This window comes from Tenrec ecaudatus, chromosome 13 (genome assembly GCF_050624435.1).
Source record: "Tenrec ecaudatus isolate mTenEca1 chromosome 13, mTenEca1.hap1, whole genome shotgun sequence".
Taxonomy (NCBI): Eukaryota; Metazoa; Chordata; class Mammalia; order Afrosoricida; family Tenrecidae; genus Tenrec; species Tenrec ecaudatus.
Genome location: NC_134542.1, coordinates 130,968,784 through 130,988,396, shown reverse-complemented (window position 1 = coordinate 130,988,396; position 19,613 = coordinate 130,968,784). Strand labels below are relative to the sequence as shown.

The 19,613-nt window shown below is 45.3% G+C and overlaps 1 protein-coding gene across 2 annotated transcripts in view; it reads right to left on the bottom strand.

Moving 5' to 3' along the window:
* The window catches only part of CCDC93 (CCC complex scaffolding subunit CCDC93), a 104,756-nt gene that overhangs the window by 32,709 nt on the left and 52,434 nt on the right, over window positions 1-19,613 (bottom strand). Inside the window, exons 8-11 of one of the 2 annotated variants that reach the window (XM_075530272.1) lie at window positions 16,132-16,168; window positions 13,998-14,090; window positions 13,681-13,728; window positions 12,899-12,985 (exon numbers count right to left, since the gene is read on the bottom strand). In XM_075530272.1, coding sequence (XP_075386387.1) covers window positions 12,899-12,985; window positions 13,681-13,728; window positions 13,998-14,090; window positions 16,132-16,168 — 265 coding nt within the window. Of the gene's footprint in view, window positions 1-12,898; window positions 12,986-13,680; window positions 13,732-13,997; window positions 14,091-16,131; window positions 16,169-19,613 lie in introns of both variants that reach the window. The other variant, XM_075530271.1, reaches the window with a different exon arrangement.

Sequence of the window (19,613 nt, the reverse complement as noted above, 5' to 3'; positions counted from 1 at the left end):
ATGGAGATACAGAGACGGGAGAAAGGCCGAGGAGAATCGACAGTCACAGCCACCACTCATTTTGGGTAAGGATTCTCCTGAATGGCTCAGCAGCATAATTAGCAATGACTTGTGGTTTGTTGCCTAACAACTCTGGAGGTGGGAAGCACCCAGAAAGATAGGACTTTAAACACAAGTGTGGAATATAACGTTCTATCTCCTGGGAAGCCTGGTGGCACAGTGGGGTATGTGTTTGCCTGCTAATCACAAGGCCAGCAATTTGAAACCACAAGCTGCTAGCTGGAGAAAGATGAGGCTCTCGACTCTGTTTATAAAGATCTACCATCTTGGAAACCCAAAGAGCTGGAATTGACTAGATGGCAATAAGTATCGTCTGAACTGGTAGGTCATAAGGAAAAAAACGACTATATATTCGTTATTGGGACATATCTAGAATGGAAACTTGGAACTTTGCAAAAATTCAATTTACATAATCTAGTTTTGGGGGATTTCAGGAATATGGAATAGCTTTTAGAATGCATTTAATAGAATATATACTAATATATTCACAACCTGCAGTCCGGGGAAAAAGAAACTTTCTAAAAATGATTGCAGTGTATACAGGGGTGGTGGTGGTGGTGGTGGTGGTGGTGGTGGTGGTGGGGTGTGTGTGTGTGTGTGTGTGTGTCAGGCGCAGAAGAGAGTCTCTCCATCTCTGAATCACTTCCCTAAAACAGAACGACTATGAATTAATTCTCATCCACTTCAGCAGTTATCACCAGCTTGAACTGTATTATTAATATGATACTTTATCTGCCATATACTTAAGCAGTTTCTTACAGCTAATTTCAGCTCTGGGTTCTAACACCGTCCTTAGATTCATTAACTTTCAGTGTCGCTTAGTTGACATTAACGTCCATAATCTCACTGACATCTCTTCAGAACCCTTGACTTCTGCTAGCAGAATGTTAAGTCTTCTACCGCTGAGTTACTGGTGTTTGAAATAGATTTTCCCACTCACTGAGACAATCCCACATAGCAGGTCTTCATCTGGTGTCAGGACTGACTTTGTGGCTCCAGACCTCCTCCAGCTGCCTGTCTGATTTGGAAAGGAACAAGTAGTGGGCTGGTAGGCTCCAGTGCATCCCGGGCTCATTCACAGACCAGACGTCCTCCAGTCAGTGTGGGGCTGAGTACAAACTACTCAACTCTGTTCTGTGGCAATGGCACGGAGGGTGATCTCTGATTCTGAGCCTGAGTTTTCCGCATCGGTAACTCAGTATGGTGTTATAGCTGAGGTCCAAAAGGACTGCAGTCCCTACACAGTTCCCACAGTTGCTTTTAAGCAGACCTGGCAAACCCAACGCTCTGTTTTTAGACTAAGACTGAATTTTATTTCCAGAAACCCTTCGTGCAAGAAAGCCAGGGGCTACCTTGTTATCGAGGAGCCCTGGTAGTATTTGGGTTATACACTGGGATGCTAACTACAAGGTCAAGCAGTTCGAATACATTAGTCTCCTGCTCGGTAGGCAAGAGTTGAGGCTTTCTGTTCCCAAATGGATTTACAGTCTTAGAAACCCCACACACTATAAGTTGGAATTGACTCTATGGCCTTGAGTTTGTTTTACATCTCTCCATCTGGAAAGAGGATTTTTTAGACATTCAGCTACCAATTATGTATCCAAGCATGACTCATGAGCCACATGGTCCCTCATGACTTTTTAGAGAGTCTATGAGGTCACAGTTGGACTATAACCCAAAAGGTCAGCAGTCTGAAAGCACCAGCTGCTCCTTGGGAGAAAGACAGGGTTTTCTAGTCTCATAAACAGTTAGTTTCACAAATACATAGGGGCAGTTCTACCCTGTCCTACAGGGTCACAATGAGTTAGCACTAACTTGATAGCAGTGAGTTTGGTTTGGTCTGGTGAGGTCAAAACACTTCCATGATACTAAATGCTATTTACTCCATAAGCTTTTTTTGTTATCATTCTCTTATGACAGTGCAGTGGAATTTTACAGATGCTATATGACATATGTCATGTTAACATGTAATGAGTTTATTTTTCATCACCTAATTCATAAGGGAGTTAGCTCTGAAACTAAATCTTGAGAAGCACCCGTCATCGAAGGGGCATACCATACTGGGCGTGCAGGTGGTGGTGTGCATGAAGTGTGGGGCTCGCTCAGAAGCCAATTCACTGCAGTCGAGTCCATTCCCATTCATGGAGAGACCGTACGGAACAGGAGCTCCCCCCGCGGGGCTCCAAGACTGTAATGGCTGATGGGAGTAGAAAGCCACATCTTTCTATTTTGGAACAGCTGGTGGATTCAAACTACTGAACCACGAGGGCTCAGTTCACGTCTTCCAGCCACTCTCTGGAAGAAAGATGAGGCTGTCTGATCTCCTATGGAGTACTTCTACCCTACATTTTAGGGCCCTATCAGTTGGAATTCACTCTAGTGAGGGTTTTGTTTTGTTTTTATAGCTCACTGGAGAATTTACCTTTAGATTGGGACAGCTCCAGAGCAAGGCCAGTGTGAAGGGCCACATTTATGTAATAAGGAGAGGAGAGTCTTCTCTTCTACTCTATAAGTGGGTTCATAGAACTGTTCAGAGAAAACGCTTGAGGAGCAAAGATCTTGAAGGTGTACGTCTCTAGAGAGACTCATTACTGCATCTGTGTTATACCGGTAGGTTTCAAGCAAGGTTGGGTTTTCAAAACACTTCCTCTTATTACCACATAATGATTCTCACAGCTTTGTGGAGTGCCTTACATATCCATTTGGAAAGCAATAATACACAATAATACACGCAGTACATTTCCTATGTATGACATTTCTCTAGCCCAATTAAGAAAGAGTCCTGGTGGCTTGGTGAGCTGCTCACAGTAAGGCTGGCAGTTCAAATCCACCAGTCATTGCAAGGGAGAAAGATGAGGCTGTCTACTTCCATAAAGATTCACAGTCTTGCAGAGAGCATTGTAAACTTGATTATGCTGGATCAAACTTCATACTTGGTCAGTTGACCTCCATCTCGATCCAACCTGAATTTGCTCTAGGTTCAAGTATTTCTTGCTTTATCTATGACAAAAATTTCTTCCCTGGCTTTTAAAATATTGATGGTGGTCTTTTCTTTCATTTTCATTATTTGCATTTTCATCATTACATTATTATTTTATCCTTACCACTTATTTTGTTTGCTTATTGTTTGGGTTTCCCATGTGTGAAGCACAGGAGGAATGGTTGCAATGGTTTATAGGGGATGGGGTTGTTGGGAGAAAAGGAGGGTGAAGGGATTTGGGGAGCAAACCATGAATGTGGGAGGTGGGGAGGCAGCATTAGAACTGATTGTTTTAAAGTGACTTAACTATGTCAGTATATGATATGTGAATACTACAATATCAAGAAAACCACGAGGGAAAAAAAAAAAGCAACCAAACTTGACTAATGGTTACCACAGGTGAAGAGGAAAGAGTTGAATAATTTGGAAACAGATATCAATAATGGTTGTACAACATGAAGAGTAAAATCAATGGCACTGAATCATACAGGTAGAAGTTGTGAAACTGGAAAATGTTCTGTTGTGTATATTTTTGCCACAATTAGAAAAAAATATAATTACATGAATAACTATGACTACAAGAAGAAAACATTCCAGAAGTGAATGTAACAATTATAAAATTCCTCTTGATGAGTGAATTATTGAATTTTATGATATGCAGATGACATGCTAATATAACTGTTAAAAAATAACATAAAGATTCACAGTCTTGGAAATCCTACATAGGGTTGGACGAGGTCAAACTCAACCCAAAAGCAGTGGGGTCTTTTCCTAGTGAAATTAAAATGAGTAAATTGCATACAACACACCCACAGAATATATACATCTGAGATTTCTTCCTTTTGTGTTGGAGTCTACAGAAAGTGCTACAGAAGCTACTTTGTCTAACGGAATGAAATATCTACACAGATAAAAGTTTATTCTAAAACTTTACTGAAGAGAGTTCTTCACTTAGTCATCAGAAAGTTGAGTGCTCCATTTTCAAATAAGAACTTTTTATTACAGAGTCAAAAATTTTAATTTCTTTCAAATACCCTATCGAAAGCTAAGAGAGAACTGAAACGGGAAAAACAGAAACATGTCCTTAAAGCAGTTATGTCTTATCCTAAGGTTTGGACATACTGTCAAGAGAGATCTGTCTCTGGCAAAGGACATCATGCTTGGGAAAGTCAATAGGAAGTGAAAAAGAGGAAGTCTCTTTAAGAGATGGACTGGACATACAGACAACTGATCTTTGATGAGGGCCCAAAAATTATCCAATGGGAAGCAGATGCCCTCTTTAACAAGTGGTGCTGGAAAAAATGGATTATCTACCTGCAGAAAAATGAAGCAAGACCCTTATCTCCACTCTGTGCACAAGAATAAACTCAAGGTGGATCACAGACATCGAGGTAAAATCTGAAACTATTAGGGCCATCAATGAGGGAATTGGGAACAACCTGAGAACTTGGCACAGGGAATACATAGGTTATCAGAAATAGGGATAGACACAAATACACATGAGTCACAAATTGACAAGTGGGATATACTTAATATAAAATACCTGTGTACATCGAAAGAATTCACCAAGAGAGTAATAACTCACCAAGAGACTGGGAAAACATCTTTAGCAATGACGCATTAGACAAAGGCCTTATGACTAAAATCTACAGTACTTTGCTAGCTTCCAAAAAGAAAAAACGAATTGCCCACTGAGTGGGTGGGCAAAGGATCTGAACAGAAGTTTCACAGGGGCAGAAATCCAAATGAATGGCCAATAAACACACGAGAAAATGTTCCGATCTTTAGCCATAAGAGAAATGCAAATTAAAACAACAATGAGGTACCACCTAACACCCTCAGAGATAGTCCAATTCAAAAAATCAGAAAGCAAGAAGTGTTGGAGGGGCTGTGGGGAGACGGGTACTCTCATCCACTGCTGGTGGGCCTGTAGGTATGTAGTGCCACTATGGAAATCGATTTAGTGATTTCTAAGAAAAAAAAAAAAGATGAAAATCAAGCTACCAGCAACCCAGCAATCCCCCTACTGGACATATAACCAGAAGAGGCAAGAAACAAACCACGGCCAGACATCTGTGCTCCAATGTTTTCGCAATTGCAAGGAGTTGGAAACAACCCAATATTCCATCAACAGAGGAATGGATTACAAAACTGTGGTACATACAATGGAGTACTGTGCATCGCTGAAAAGCAATGATGAATGCATATCGCCACATGGGAAGAACTGGAGGAAATCATGCTAAGCAAAGTAAGCCAAGCACAAAAGGTCAAGTACAACATGAGTCCGCTGAGGTAAGGGTTAAAAAAAAAAAGCGAAAGGGGCATAGGGAAATAGCTACTGTATACAAATAATCCTGGGGTGAGGTCCAGGTAGTATGGCCGGGGCCAGACCAAATCCAGGGATACATATGGTAGCCAACTAAACAGGAGGAGGAAAAAGAAAAGGAGATGGACTGAAACAGTGGTCACAAGCCTGGGCTCAAGCACAGAACAATTGTAAGGATGGCACAGGACTGGGCAGTGCTTTGTTCTCTTGTGCACAGGGTTGCTATGGGGTGGAACCAACTCGACCCCTAACAACAAGATTCTGCTCCGAGAGTCACAATGGGAGGGAAACTGAAGATAACCAAGTCAGGTGTGAAAGGACGAGGCAAGGTTGGGCAGAGAAAGGAGAACCGGAGGCTGGATTCTAAATCCTTATCAGGAAATGATGTAACTCTTGGGACATCTAACTCATTAAAGCTATTGGAAAGCAGTAAACACTTAGGGGCAGAGTAGAAATGAGGGGATTGGGTGCATTTAGGTGCAAGTCAGGGTCTCCTGGTAGCTAAGCTTCTGTAACCAACCCACTGGGGAATTGTCGCTCAGTCCTCTGCCCTCATATCTGTTTCTACTTTTATCCCCCTAACAGTTTTACTGTCACATAATTTAATTATCATACAATTCAATAGTTCAATCATATCAAGAATTGTATGGATGTGCTTTATACAATTGATGTATGTATATGTATGGATTGTGATAAGAGTTGTATGAGCCCCTAATAAAATGTAAAAAAATTAAAATATATTCAATATATTTGGAATACAGTATTTGAATATAAATGTGGAAATAAATATAAATCTCCCCCCCCCAAAAAAAATAATTGTACAATCGTTGTCGCATCAATTTTAGACCCTCCCCCATGGCTAAATAGCCTTTGAAAGGAGTTGTGCAACCACAGCCAGTCCTTGTGCTTCCTCCCCGCTGCTCCTGCCTTCACTGTTTACTCCCCAAAGCCCCTTGCCCTCCCTACTCCCCACTCCACCCTCCCTTAGGCCCTCTATGCACCCTTGTCATCAGTCATTGTCCCTACTTATCCCCTTCTGTGCTTCACAAGCTCCTTTTCCATTTCACCTTAGCTAGAAAAAGCCATCCATCTTGAGCACTGCCAGAACATACAGACATAAAGCTCCATGCAAATCATGCCAACCGGTCTCTTTGGGTGGAGGCTGACATTTCAAATGGCAACACCATGAACATATAACAAAAGGCACCACCTTGAGAGTGAGCCAACTGTGTTATCGTGTATGCTGTCTTTACACAGCTTGATTACTTGTACCTGGGAGTGCCCTGTGGCAGCATACATGAGGAGGTTTGTGGAAAAACTGAATTACAAGACAAAGCTTTTGAAGAACCATCATATGCCTCTTTCATAACTCTACCCCTGCCATCTACACTTAACACTGCCTGGACATACGTAGTCAAGGTTCATATATGTTTGCAGAAACACTAAATCAAACCTATTTAGGGTGCCAGCCCTTGGGGAGAAAACAAGAAAGCTGAGGATTTTAAAGAATCCTCCAAATAGTGCCAACTGTCCTTCTGCAGTGGCCTTCATCACACTGACTGGAAACTGCCAAAGGCTCATGAAACCAAGGCACAGAAGTCACAACAGGAAGGTAGTTGCCCCAAGAGAGCAGATATAGGACACTCACAATCTATTCTTTGGGGTCAATTCCATTCAATGGAGTTACATACCCGAGGACTTACCATGGGCAAAGGCTGCACGAAGCAGCCCACAGCTGGGCTAGCAGGGAGCCCGCAGCATGAGCAAAGGGGAAGAGGATTACACACAAAAAGGAAACCCCCACACACACTGTTTTCGGAATCAAACGAGCGAGTGGCACATGACCTAGCACAGAAAGGAACTCAGGGTGTCCTCTGTGATCCCAATGACAGTCTGTGGCTCAGGAGTACCAAATGTTCCAGTCAACCGAGGATCACGGCGGTGCTAAACATGTAAGGTTAGTCACTATTAGTCTCAGCATTGGTAGTTCGGTGGTAGAATTCCTGTCTTGAGATCAGAGGTGATTAATGGCCGTTGTACCTCATGTGCCGTCTCCACCCATCTGTGAGTCGAGACTTGGGTATGTCTATGATGCTGAGCAGGTTTCAGCAGAGCTTCCAGGCTAGTGATCCGCTTCTGAAATGCAGGCATTGACGACCCTGCAGATCACAGCAGTCCAATCTAGAACCCATTATGTGCCAGAAGACCAGGAAACAAAACATTTGGTTCTGTTGTGCATGGGGTCTTCAAGAGTGGGGGGGGGCATTCTGACTGTTTTGTGAGAGACTTAGCAGAGAAACCTGGTAAACTATGTCCACCACCTGATAACACATAAGCTCAAATAAGAGTGTGTTGTTTTAAGCAGTAATGAATAATTAAGCACCAAAATGGGAAGGGTTATTACTGAAGCAAAAAGCAGCCTCTGCAATCTCTTTAATATACATGGAGCCTGGTACTATGAGGCCTTGTTATTGAACATAAACAATTTCAAAGAGCATCAACACCACACAAGGCAATTCTGGGACTGTCATGGATCACAACACTAACAAGACTGTTCCAGAAACAGGTGTGAACAAAGACGAAGGTGTAAGTATGGTTTGCATCACACAATGACCAGCATTCTCCTATCATAATCTGTAGAACGGCTTTAAGTTTGACTTATTCTCCCTACTTTTAGAGAACATATTAAAGATACAGAATTATTCCTCCTTTCTTCAGCACCCAACACAGAGCAAAAACCTCACTGCCCTGAACTCTCCAAGAATCACCTAAGTCCAGGTCCTTTCGACACCCTGTCTCTGGGATATTCCACTGGGTGTGGATATCACCGGGCCTTTCTTTATCTCTAGCCCATCTTGGTCTGCAAGCTCTTCAACGTGCTTAGCTACAGGTATATCCTTTGAAGTAAATTTACTCCCAACAAATGACTGCAAATAGTGCGACTGCAAATTGTGCGAGTGATCGCTTTTGTCATCCCGCTGGGGAGATAAGTGAGTCATCTCAGAAAAGGGGAGAGAGAGGAAATCCCATGACCATCAAACAAGAGGAGGCACCAGTGGAGCACATGCAGATCCCAGACTAAGTGGCTGAGGGACCGGAAGCTGCATACTGAAACATGGAATGATGGAGAGACTATCCCTAGGCCACGAGACAGAGCAGAGGGGTAGTACCATATCTAGGAGATAGAATGGAGAAACAGCCCTCTGATGTAGCACAGTGGGATGGGCTTCTTGACCCAGAGGACGAGGCAGAAGAACCAAGGGATCACATGCCTGGCAGTATGGCTGAGACCAAGTCCTTTAGGCAAAAGACCTGTATCCTTAACATTAGGTAATCTTTGTGCTTCATTAATAAACCTCATAACCACTAGTACTACCTGTGGTTTGTGTGTGGTCATGGCAATGAAGTACCAAACCCATCAGAGCAGAATGTCATGGGAAGGACAGTGGTTGTCAGAGTAGGGTACAGAAGTCGGAGGGAGGAGGCATGCCTGACCTCTGCCACACAGGAATTGACCTTGGGCAGATGTGGAGTTGGATCCTCTTTCTCTTTTATAGAGCCAGAGGACTTCAGATACGGACTCCAGGCCATTTCCTCAAAGGTACGGACAAAGTAACCGAAGGCAAGTGATCAAATAAATACATAAAAACAAACATGGTTTAATCATGAAACTTACATAAAGAGAATAAACCAATACGTAAAGTGTCCTTTCACAGCTCAAACTACATACAAATAGAAATACAATAAAGTGCTTCACAAAGAATATAAAAAATATTTGAAAAGTGGTTTTAGAAGAGGGTAAGATTAGATCTACACTTTAGAAGAAAAAATGTATTATATACTCACTCACTGCCATTAAATTAATGTCAACCCTATAGGACAGTAGAGTTGCTCCTCTGGGTTTCTGAAACTAAATTTTCACATATGTAGAAAACCACATTTTCCTCTCAGACTTGGTATTTTCAAACTGCTGACTTGGCCAGGGGTCCTTATAGACGGTTAAAGAATTAAACATCCTAATTGTTATAGTCTAATTTATCATATCTGTGGAAAATGATTAGCTTTTGATTCAGAAACTAGGAAAACCTGACCAATTTAGGTCAAATTTCTTCTATATATTGAAAACCGTGCAATCTAAAGAGAAACATCAAATTTACAAGAAATATATCATATATCCAAAAAATAAATTAGTAAAGGCTATGTCATAAGTTAAATTTTGTCACCTTTACTAGGCTAATTCTCAGGCAGGTATGGGATGGTGCAATTTGACGGTTAGGTTTTGATGTCATCAGCTCAGTGGTGGGGTCGCTTTATCAACTGGTGGCATTAGGGTGGGGTGCAATATCTGTATTCCGGTTGTAGTGTACCACGAACCCCATGTAAGCGGCACCTCCTTAGGGTGCAGTCTGCCTCACTTTCCATCTTGTACAAGTGAGAGAAGAAAACGGAGAAAGGGCAACCTGGTCACCACCAGAAAGAACAACTGGGCGAAACGCCTGGGCCTGCTGTGATGAAAACCTCTTCGACACGGATGACTGACACCAAGACCCAAGGAGATCTTTAAGCCATGGCAGGGCTCCATGATGCTGAAAGGAGACAAGGGCTTCCCCCAGAGGTGGCACCCTATCTCACTGCTATCACCCAATTACTACAGCAGTGGTTATAACGGAAACGTACACTCTCTCTCGCGGTGGAGGCTACAAGTCTAAATTCAGGGTGCCATCTACGGGAAAGCTTTCTCTCACCTTCGGGCTGAGGCTTACTGGTGGGGTGGCATGCCCTCAGGCAGTTACTGACAGTGCAAACAGAGCTTTGTAACATCCCTCAAGCTGAGCAGGGACAAGAGGCTTGCCTGTGAACATGGCAAAGAGGCGACCGGCCAAAGCAAGGCCAGGCCTGAAGGGGTTCAGCTCTAGCTAGGGTGGCAAACTTAGCTTTCTCATTTGCCCAGGAGGCACCCCACTCACAGGGAAGCCTCCTGCCCAAAGGCACCCGCTTTATCTGTGGGCTAGGAAGCCCCAGAGACTCTGCCTTTCATTCGTGGGTCAGGCTCCTCTCGACACGGCTTCTCTCCCACTTCTTTGGCATCACAGATCTGCCTCCCCTATAAAGGTGCCGGGGTTCTGGATTCGGAAGACACACTCTCTTCCTGGCCCCTCTTTCACGATGGTAGTAGGAGCCTCTGTTTCCACCGCATTGTCGGCTTAGTGAGATGGCAAAACGGAACCACTCCGCATGTTAGAATTGTATAAACTGAATATGCATGGTTCCACCTCACCCCCCATGGGTGCCATGTACCTTATTTATATTATTAGCAAACTATCCGAACACCTCCCATTTAACTAGTCTTCCCTAGACAACTGGTAGGAATTAGAGGCCAGTGCTAGAAGAATCTCATCCAGTAATTCACTACACTGTAGTTGGGAAGTGGAAGAGACAGATGTGACCCAAGATACAGCTCTCAATGCTGTATTTTAACCATGTCACTGTTCTACGTCGTTTAGATATGCTTGGCTGCAGCCAGGTAAAATTACAAATAGGTGGGGTAAGCACTGGAAGATAGCATTCGGATGAAAGATAACTGCCATGTGGCTATATGATTAAAGGCAATTTAATTCTAAAAACCATCCAAGGACAAAATTCCGAGAGGCAGGACAGGAGGAATGGAGACAGGAAACACAGGGGAGACGTGGGATAAGTGATGGTACATGGAGCAGACTCTAATGGATGGGCTGAATCAGAATGTGCATGAGCGGCTAATGTAAAACTACGATCTGCTCTGTAAACTTTCACGCCAATTCACAACAAGCTAAAAAAAATCAAACCCTTTCCTCTCATGTCACATGATCTGCTCAATGAAAACAGCACAATCGAGCAATGAATTCCTGACCTCCAATTATCCACGAGAAATTTAATTATGTGCATCCTTGGAAAGACACTTGGCATTGCTTCCTGTCCAAAATTACTTCTAATTTAATTTTTTCCTAGAAGAACAGAAAGGAGGCAGAGAACAGTCGAGGACAAAGCAGCCACCAGCTTGGGGTACCAGTCACCGTCAAGAGGAGAAAGCCCAAGGGACCGAGAGACAGAGGGACCCAGAGAGGAAACAGGATAAAGGCAAAGCTGGCTTGGGAAGCTAGGTCTGATCCAGGACTCCCAGGTAGGAAGAAGGCCGGGAAGGAGAGATGTACTGCCAACTGAAGATGACCTGGGCCTGCCTGTCTGCTTTCCCTCTTAAAATAATCGGAGCTCCTCTGTGTCCCAATGACTAAGTTTAAAAATAGAATTTACAGTCTCTGAGTCCCTGTAGAAACCATTGGGAGCACTTTTGGTCTGTTTTTTTTTTTTAATGGATTGAGGAATACTATGTGGCAACATATGGCAGACAAATGGATACTCTTACTATTCAGTTGTGTGTTGACAATACATCTAGACACTATCTTCTTGGGGCAGAGCTAACGGTCCACACCCCCATCTTCAAGTTTTTTCCGTTTATTTGCACTTTGTGGAAGAGTTCCTAATAGGGAAGCCTCAAGGGCAAGATGAATCCTTTCCTGATCAAATCCCAGATGATTCCTTGTACAATGTCCCCTGGCTGTACATGAAAACAGACAAACCCTGGCTGCTATGAGAGCTGGACAGGAAAACTCAGGCTCAGAAGCAGGACTTAGGGGATGGGCAAGGAAGACAAGGCGATCCAGTCACCCAGACATGTCACGCTAGTTTACTGACTGTCACCGTTCAGAAAGCAGGCTCCCCGGCAGGTGAGAGATGACGACACCCTGCTGTGTTTTTGGCAAATTAGAACCACTCGGGGCACAGGTGACAGGACTTCCCAGAAAAGCCCATCTGTGTTATCTCTTCAGAGGGGAAGGGGCAGAGCTAATTTGTCACGGATTCTGGAAAGGGGGAAAGAAGCCGGATGCTTCTTAAAGTGACACCGGCACTTGAAGCGGCCAGGCTGATGACGCCTGAAGGCAGAAGAGTCGGAAGCAATGTCCCCTCCATCTGAACCCACTGACACTGTATCCCAGCCAGGCCCGAAGGAGTGAAGTGCAACACGATGAATCAACATCTCCCTGAAAGAGTCCAGATTCTGCTGCCTGTTCTTAAGAGGAACACAATCTAGAGCTGAAACACGATGTTTACGTTTCTGTTTACCAAATACCCATTTAATATGGAGCCAGGAATTTTGCCTTGGGTTTGGCTGCGTCATGGGGTTTACATCCTAAGCTGCAGAGCTCCACTGCTTAGCTCCATCCCAAAGTGAGCAGCCGGGTAGAGGCTGTACCACAGGCACCAATTTATCAAAGGAGGCAACTGCTCGGAGAAAAGGCTTTTCTCTTTACATGGATGCGAAAACAGACAGGGCAGAACAAGTTAACTTAGCTAATGGCAAATGCTGTCAGTGGCAAAGCAAGGCTTCTTTGTCTTTGACAAAGGTGAGTGGCACCACTGCCTGAGCCCGGAAGAGCCAGCTGTCAGAGAACAAAGCTTCGGAGCCTGAGACTTTGGCTGAGCAGGGCACGTACCTTCTCGGCGTACTCGGACACCATCTGCTTGATCTCAGCGGAGCACAGGCCCACGATCTGGCCCACGGAGCTGGCAGTGAGCCGAGTCTGAAATCACAGGGAGGCGTGTTCTCAAGGCGAGCCTGTACAACCTGAACACTGAGTATAATCGCAAAGTAGGCGACAGTCCGAGGAGAGTGATTTGGCTTTTGCTCACTTATTCATCAAGGAAGAGAGAAAACTAGCCTTAGAGCAAATATTTAACTACTTCTCTACCTCCTGTGTTAAATTTTCTCAGACCCTGGGTATCCTGGAAAAACAAAGGGGTTTTCTGCTCCATTCCAAGGGTCCCTACACAGAACTGGCAAGGAAGCTGGCCTCTGGTGGACTCAGGGAGGAGAAGTGAAAATGGGGAAGAGCAATCACAGACCCTCCCCCCGCAATATTTATTATTTCCACAGTCCTTCCCCACTCTAAGAATGATCCTTCAAAGCCTCTGCCCAACAAAGCCTCCTAGACGCCTGGGGAGACCAAGCTCTGCATTCAGTCTTACACTATCTACCGAGAAGGTGCTGGAAGAGAGCAGAGCGTGGGGGCTCCTTCAAGCCCAGCAGCTGCCCAGAGGGCGGGCTAAAACTAGCAGGAGGTCTCCAACACGGACGCTCCATCCGGCTCTCACACGAGTCCTCCCAGGCTCCCTTTCCAGGTCACAGTATACACTCACAAATGTCTCCTCCAAATCAACTCGAGGAAATCAGGGACGGGGACCCCCACTGGCCCAACTCGGGCTACTCCCACCTTACCTCCTCTGTGGCCATGGCAGTCATCTTGGTCATTAGTGACTGAATACGCTGCTGAAGAGGAAGAGGGAGATGCAACAGTGAAGAGCTGTGACTATTTAAGACATAAGGACAATGCGGAATAAAATAAAATAATGAAAGGTTATTTCTCTTGCCCCAGTTGGAAGGTGAGCTTCAGAACTGGTGTGAAGCAGCCGGGAATGGGCCTGGGAGGTGACCTCCCGGCAGGTCATTTTGGAATGCTGGAGCTAAGAGTGACTATATTTCTCCGCAAATGCCTTAAACAGACACCGCCGCAGAGGGCTTCCTTGCCCACTCACCTCTTCAGCAGCCTGGAGCTCTTCTTCCTCCTGGGCTTCGGCCTTTTCTGCCACTGAGAGTCCTGCAGGCAGCGCTGCTTTCTTGTCCTCCGACTGCAAAGGAAACCGTGAAAATGGCTAAGCGCTGGAGCTCGGACACAGCAGGGAAAGGACGCTGCAAAGCAGCACGAGCGTGCAAAGGAATGCACAGGCCTGAATAGCAACCACAGCCCAAGAATGGACGGAAAACTCCACTGATCTGAAACTGCCAGGAGCTACACACTGAATGACGGAGCTCCAGGAGCTGGTGATTTTCTGTCTTCATTTCCAAACTGCCTGCTAATTAAATAAAGACCAAGCTGTACACATCACAGGATTTATCACTGATCACAACGATAAATATCTAAACGACTTCTGGTGATCAAGTTCCATGCTCTGGACTCAGTCTTAGGCCAAACTGCACTGCAGCCAGCCTAGATTGACTGTTTTTAAAAAACAGACGACATGTCTAGTCTTCTTGGTTTAAACGCACTATCGACCATCCACCAATTGGTTGATCCCAGACTTACCTTCTTTGGATAAGTCTTCTGAGGTTGACTGAAAGGCTTGGACTTGGATACCCATCAAGGGTCATTCAGCTCCAAGGCGCTTTCCTACAAAAACCTCTAAATGAACATGGGGGCATCCCAAGTGCCTAACTGCTAGACCTGTCTACCGGGGATAAGGCTCCAATTCAAATGGGCCCTCTTACATACATAACCAGCCCAGTTCGAGTAGCACTCCATGGGAATCGCCTGATTTCTCTAACGCTTATAAATCGCCTCATTTTCAGCATACAGTCATATACAAACATTCTTTTCAGACTTAAGTCATATACCAGGTTAGATCAAAACCCTTATTACACATCAGGTGCCATATGACACAAAAGACATTCTGCTCTGGAGGGACGATACCATAAGCAGTGCAGAACTAGTTGTCCATGAACTAATAACAACAGATAACACTTAATATGTGCCTACTACGTATTGGATCATTCTACGGCCTTTAACCTTTACAGCCAACTATAAGGCAGGCACAAAGATAAAACAATTGTCCAAAAATCAAATAGCAAGGGAGGTGCTCCAGCCCAGCTCTAGAAGGCATGCTCCTGGTGCCTGTCACTGCCTTCACGGGCTCAGACAAGTCGAGGGAGGGCAGTAGGTCAGGGAAGCTTGCTGGAAGGAGGACAGAGGACCCGGGACTGGGGCAGGAGCTAGGTGGCAGAAGAAGAGCAGAGGAAGAAGTGACCCATCCAAGGAAACCTGGCTTCAGTGGAGAACGAGAGATTATTAGCAGAGTCCAAGCTGTGAGGCTCTACTCTTGAAGAGCCACTGGCCATGTCAACTGCATCGTTTTATTGAAAGGCAGTGCTTACGAGCGGACATTGATGTCGGACAGATTCATACTGTGATACTATGCTTACTGGGTGATTCCAGACAAGTGACGTAGTTTCTCAGAACCTCAATTTTCTGACGTAAAAAACAAGAATAAGTATCTTCCTCATAGAGCTGCTCAGGGGAATAAGTGAAAAGGCACAGGCAGAGCTCTGAAGAGAGGGCCGAGAATTCAGGAAAGGTCTGGCACCGTTGAGCCTTTTGCCTGCCTTGCTGCTGACAACTAAAATCATCAATAAATATGTGAACCAATGAAGATCTTGGAGACACCTTGGTGAAAGCAAAAACCATCCCAGTTCTACCTGAATTTTCACCCTGAGATATCTTAGGACTGGTCATGCTTGTAACTTGTGCTGTTCTAGCTGGCTGCTCTGTCTGTTCACGCCGGTCTAGAGTCCCACACGGCAATGGACTTAATCTTTGTATTTTTATGAGTCTCTTAGCCCTCACATGATCGACACTGGGCTACAACTTTCAGTTACCCATCGCTTCCAGTCTTTACACCAACTGTCAGGTCCCTGTCGAACAGGAGGGGGGAGCTGTGATGGCCAAAGGCAGCTGGCACATCCTGCTTCTTTGCTTGCCCAGGGACCAAGCCGTGTGGTCAGCAGCCTCCCACTCACCCTGCTGGGCTCCCAAGGAACTACTTTCCAGCCTGGGCTGGAGACCAGGGACACTTCCCTCCCTCAAAGAGCCTCTCCCTTTACCTGTGCTTTTCTTACCTTCTCTGTTTTGCTCTGGCGGCTAAATCCGTATCTTCTGCAGGCCACAGAAAGGGGTTCAACGACCATCCAAAGGTCACAGCGAGTTCCGTCAAACGCATTTGGTTGGATTTTTATAGGAAAAGAACCAGAGAGAATTTAGCCTACTTGGTAACTAGGAAAACAACTTTTAAGTACCTAAAGTAGACACATATCCCAGCGTTGTGTTTGATTGTTTAATACAGGGCCAGACATGCTGTTAGCTAGATAAACACTGGACACAGGACCTCTTGGTACAGGGCTCAACATCTCAGTACAGTCCCGACTTTCTGACTGGGAACTGCATTTCAGACCCACAGTCTACATGATAAAAGCTTTAAAAACACCTCTATCAACAAATGTAAACGTGTGCTCAGACATGTTTCTAAAGCTACTTTTATAACCTCCAGTACAGCACATTTTAAATTCTCCTGTATCACCCAAGCACAGACCGATAATGTTGTGTATTCATTTCATGCGATCTTCAACTCAAAGGAAAACAAACACACTTCAGCTTCATTGATTTGGGGCTTCTAATTACGCTACGGTGAAAAACAAACAAATGAAAACCAGCAAATGCAGCAATACAAAAACCATTCAGCCTAAAGCAGAAAGCACAATGCAGAGCACACTCACCTTTAAACAACGCACACAGAGTAAACTCCTAGGCGATACTCAAGAAAACCCCCTGCGGGCTTCTGCTCGGGCCCAGCTCATGCCGTGTGACTGCTGTGTCAGTGTGCAGGCTCCCCCAGGTCAGTCTAAACTAAACCCACTCCTCCCGTCTCCCTCCCTGACCAACTCCGCACTGGTTCGGTCGGGTCCCTCAACACTCTCCCTCAGGTCTCTCTTCTCTGTCGCTACTTAGCAATAGTTCCAGCAGCCCACTTCCGTGCTTTGTTCCACGGACTCCCGGGAAAGCTCTGTACACTGTCCTCCTCTCCGTTCCTATTCACCCCTCCAAAAGTAAAAAAAAAAACAAGCCCACCCTCAAAAGATCCAATCTCCTGACAATTTCATTTGGACCCCACAAAAACAATCAGACCTGCTCCTGTAGGTCTCTGAGACTGTAACTCATTATGGGAGTTGAAAGCCTCATTTTTCTCCTCGTATCCTGCCCGACCTAGCCGGTCCTGCTTCTGCACAGGCTCCTCCACCACCCAGACGGCAGTCATGTCCAGCTGCTCGTTGTGTACAGTAACATCAGCACCTCTTTTTGAGAGTAACGATTCTACTTCTTTAGTTTTTATTCCCAGTGGTTGGTGAATCAATACATTAAACAGACATGAGTAGAAAAGACAGTACAGAAAGTATTAAGTCCAAAGGACTGCCTGACCTGAAACAGGCTGTTGTCACATCTGTGGAGGGACACACAGAGGGCTTACTGGGCACCCTACCTCTAACCTGGACCATCAATCTACAAGCCCCACAGGCAGAAGGCCAGAGTCAGAGCCTGGGTAGTCACATGGATTAGAAAATGGTCGTATGAATCTGGGATTGGCTTAATACCTATCTATTCTTATCTTCCTAAGAGCCCTGGTGGTCTAATGGCTACACGTTGAACTGTGATCTACAAGGTTGGCAGTTCAGAACAGCCAGCAGTTCCTCAAGAGAAAGACTGGGTTTTCTACTCTCATAAACAGCTACAGTCTCAGAAACCCAGAGGCGTTGCTATGAGTCAGCACTGATTTGATGGCAGTGAGCTTGGCTTTGGTTTGGATAAGACAGAAGCTAGAAAGACAGATGGAAAAGACAGGCTCTGCACTTCTTATGCCTTTGCAGCGGTGATTGTGAGCGCTATGTAGGTTCCAATCACCATGTACCTGCAGTTCTGAACAGCTGGTAGAGGACAGGAAGACATAAAGAGTATAGTGTCCTGGTGTGATCACAGCAAGAGCAGCCTGTTTTGGGTCCAGCAGCTGTCACAGTAGCTTCCTTCTCTTCCCGGAGGCTTCCTGCTGCTGCTGCTGCTGAGAGAAACGCTGTGGTTTCTTGCCCCAGCATTCCGATGCTGTTGGTTGCTGGTGTGCTGATGGCAGCAGAAACAGAGACAAGCCTAGCGGCTCAGTTCGCTAGAGGGTGGGGACCTGGTTATTTCCTCTAGCTTAGGCAAGAGTCCATTTCTTAGTTCATTGGCTGTAATCAACCCCTTCTGGCTGAAACTAGCTGAGTTGTGTTTTCAACCCAGGAACTCCAACCAAAAGAGGAAATCCCAGTGCTGTGAAGCAGTCTCTGACTCATGGAGACCTGCAGGACCGAGCAAACTATTTCCAATGAGTAACTCACCCACACAGTCCCACTAGCGTCTGAAGTGTGCCCAGGCTTTGGCGTTCCTTTGCTTTCCAGGCCTTTGGGCTGTGGAGACCCTTAGGGAACCCTTGGTAGGTAACTTTCAACCAAGGCCCAGAAGCGTCATGGATTTTCTGGATAAAGCTGTAAACCACTGACTCTGAGGGACTCCATTCCTAGGCATCAGTTCCCAGAGCCCACTCCATTCTTGGAGATAACGACGTTAGGCATTTACTGGCACGCTCATCCCTCAGAGCACTACAATGGCTTGCTACTGGTGTAACCACCTAGATCTGCCTGCTCCGCTCCTTAAGGGGAGAGAATTTCCTTTTTAAACTTTACTTTTTCCCAAAATCGAGAAGCAATTCGCATTAACAGACAATTCACCATTTTACTGTGTATATTCAATGGTTTTAAGTGTCTCCACTGGGTTGGCAACCGCCACCGCTACCCAGTTTCCAAAAAGACCACACAAGTATTAGCAGCAATCTGTTGCAATCCCTTCTGCCCCGCCCTTTGGAAACCACGGGTCTACTTTCTGTTTCCATGATTTACCGATTGTAGACATTTCACATAAAGGAATGAAACAACACGTGGCACTTTGCACTGGCCTTCTTTCACTCCGCAGAATGTTTCCCACAGTTCATCCACAGGCAAGGAGTCCACGTGTCACTCACTCTGTGGAAAGTGCACATCCTGTTCATCCGTGCATCAGTGTGATGGGCAGGTAGACTGCTTCTTACTTTTTGCTGCTGTGATCAAGGCTGCTGTGAGCACGTGTGCAGCTTCCATCAGTACAACACCCCAGTGCCTGACTAAGCGCCTGGCATAAGCTGGTGTGAGGTGCTACCGAGTGAGCCTCATGGGTGACCCATGCACAATGGAATGAAACCTCCCCAGTCCTAGCCTATCCAAGGTTGGTTGTGGCGCCTACCACTGTGCCCCATATAGTTTTCACTGGTTATTTTTGGAAGTAGGTCACTAGGCTGACTTCCAGGTCTTTCTTCCTACTAGTTGGTCTTAGCTTATTGTCTAGAAGCTCTGCTGAAACCCAATTAACATCATAGTAACACACCGGTCTCCCTTGACAGATGGACAGCATGTGACTTCTGTCCCAAGGAAGGTGAGCATTCTATCACTGCTCCCGCTTACACACAAAACCAAACCCACTGCCA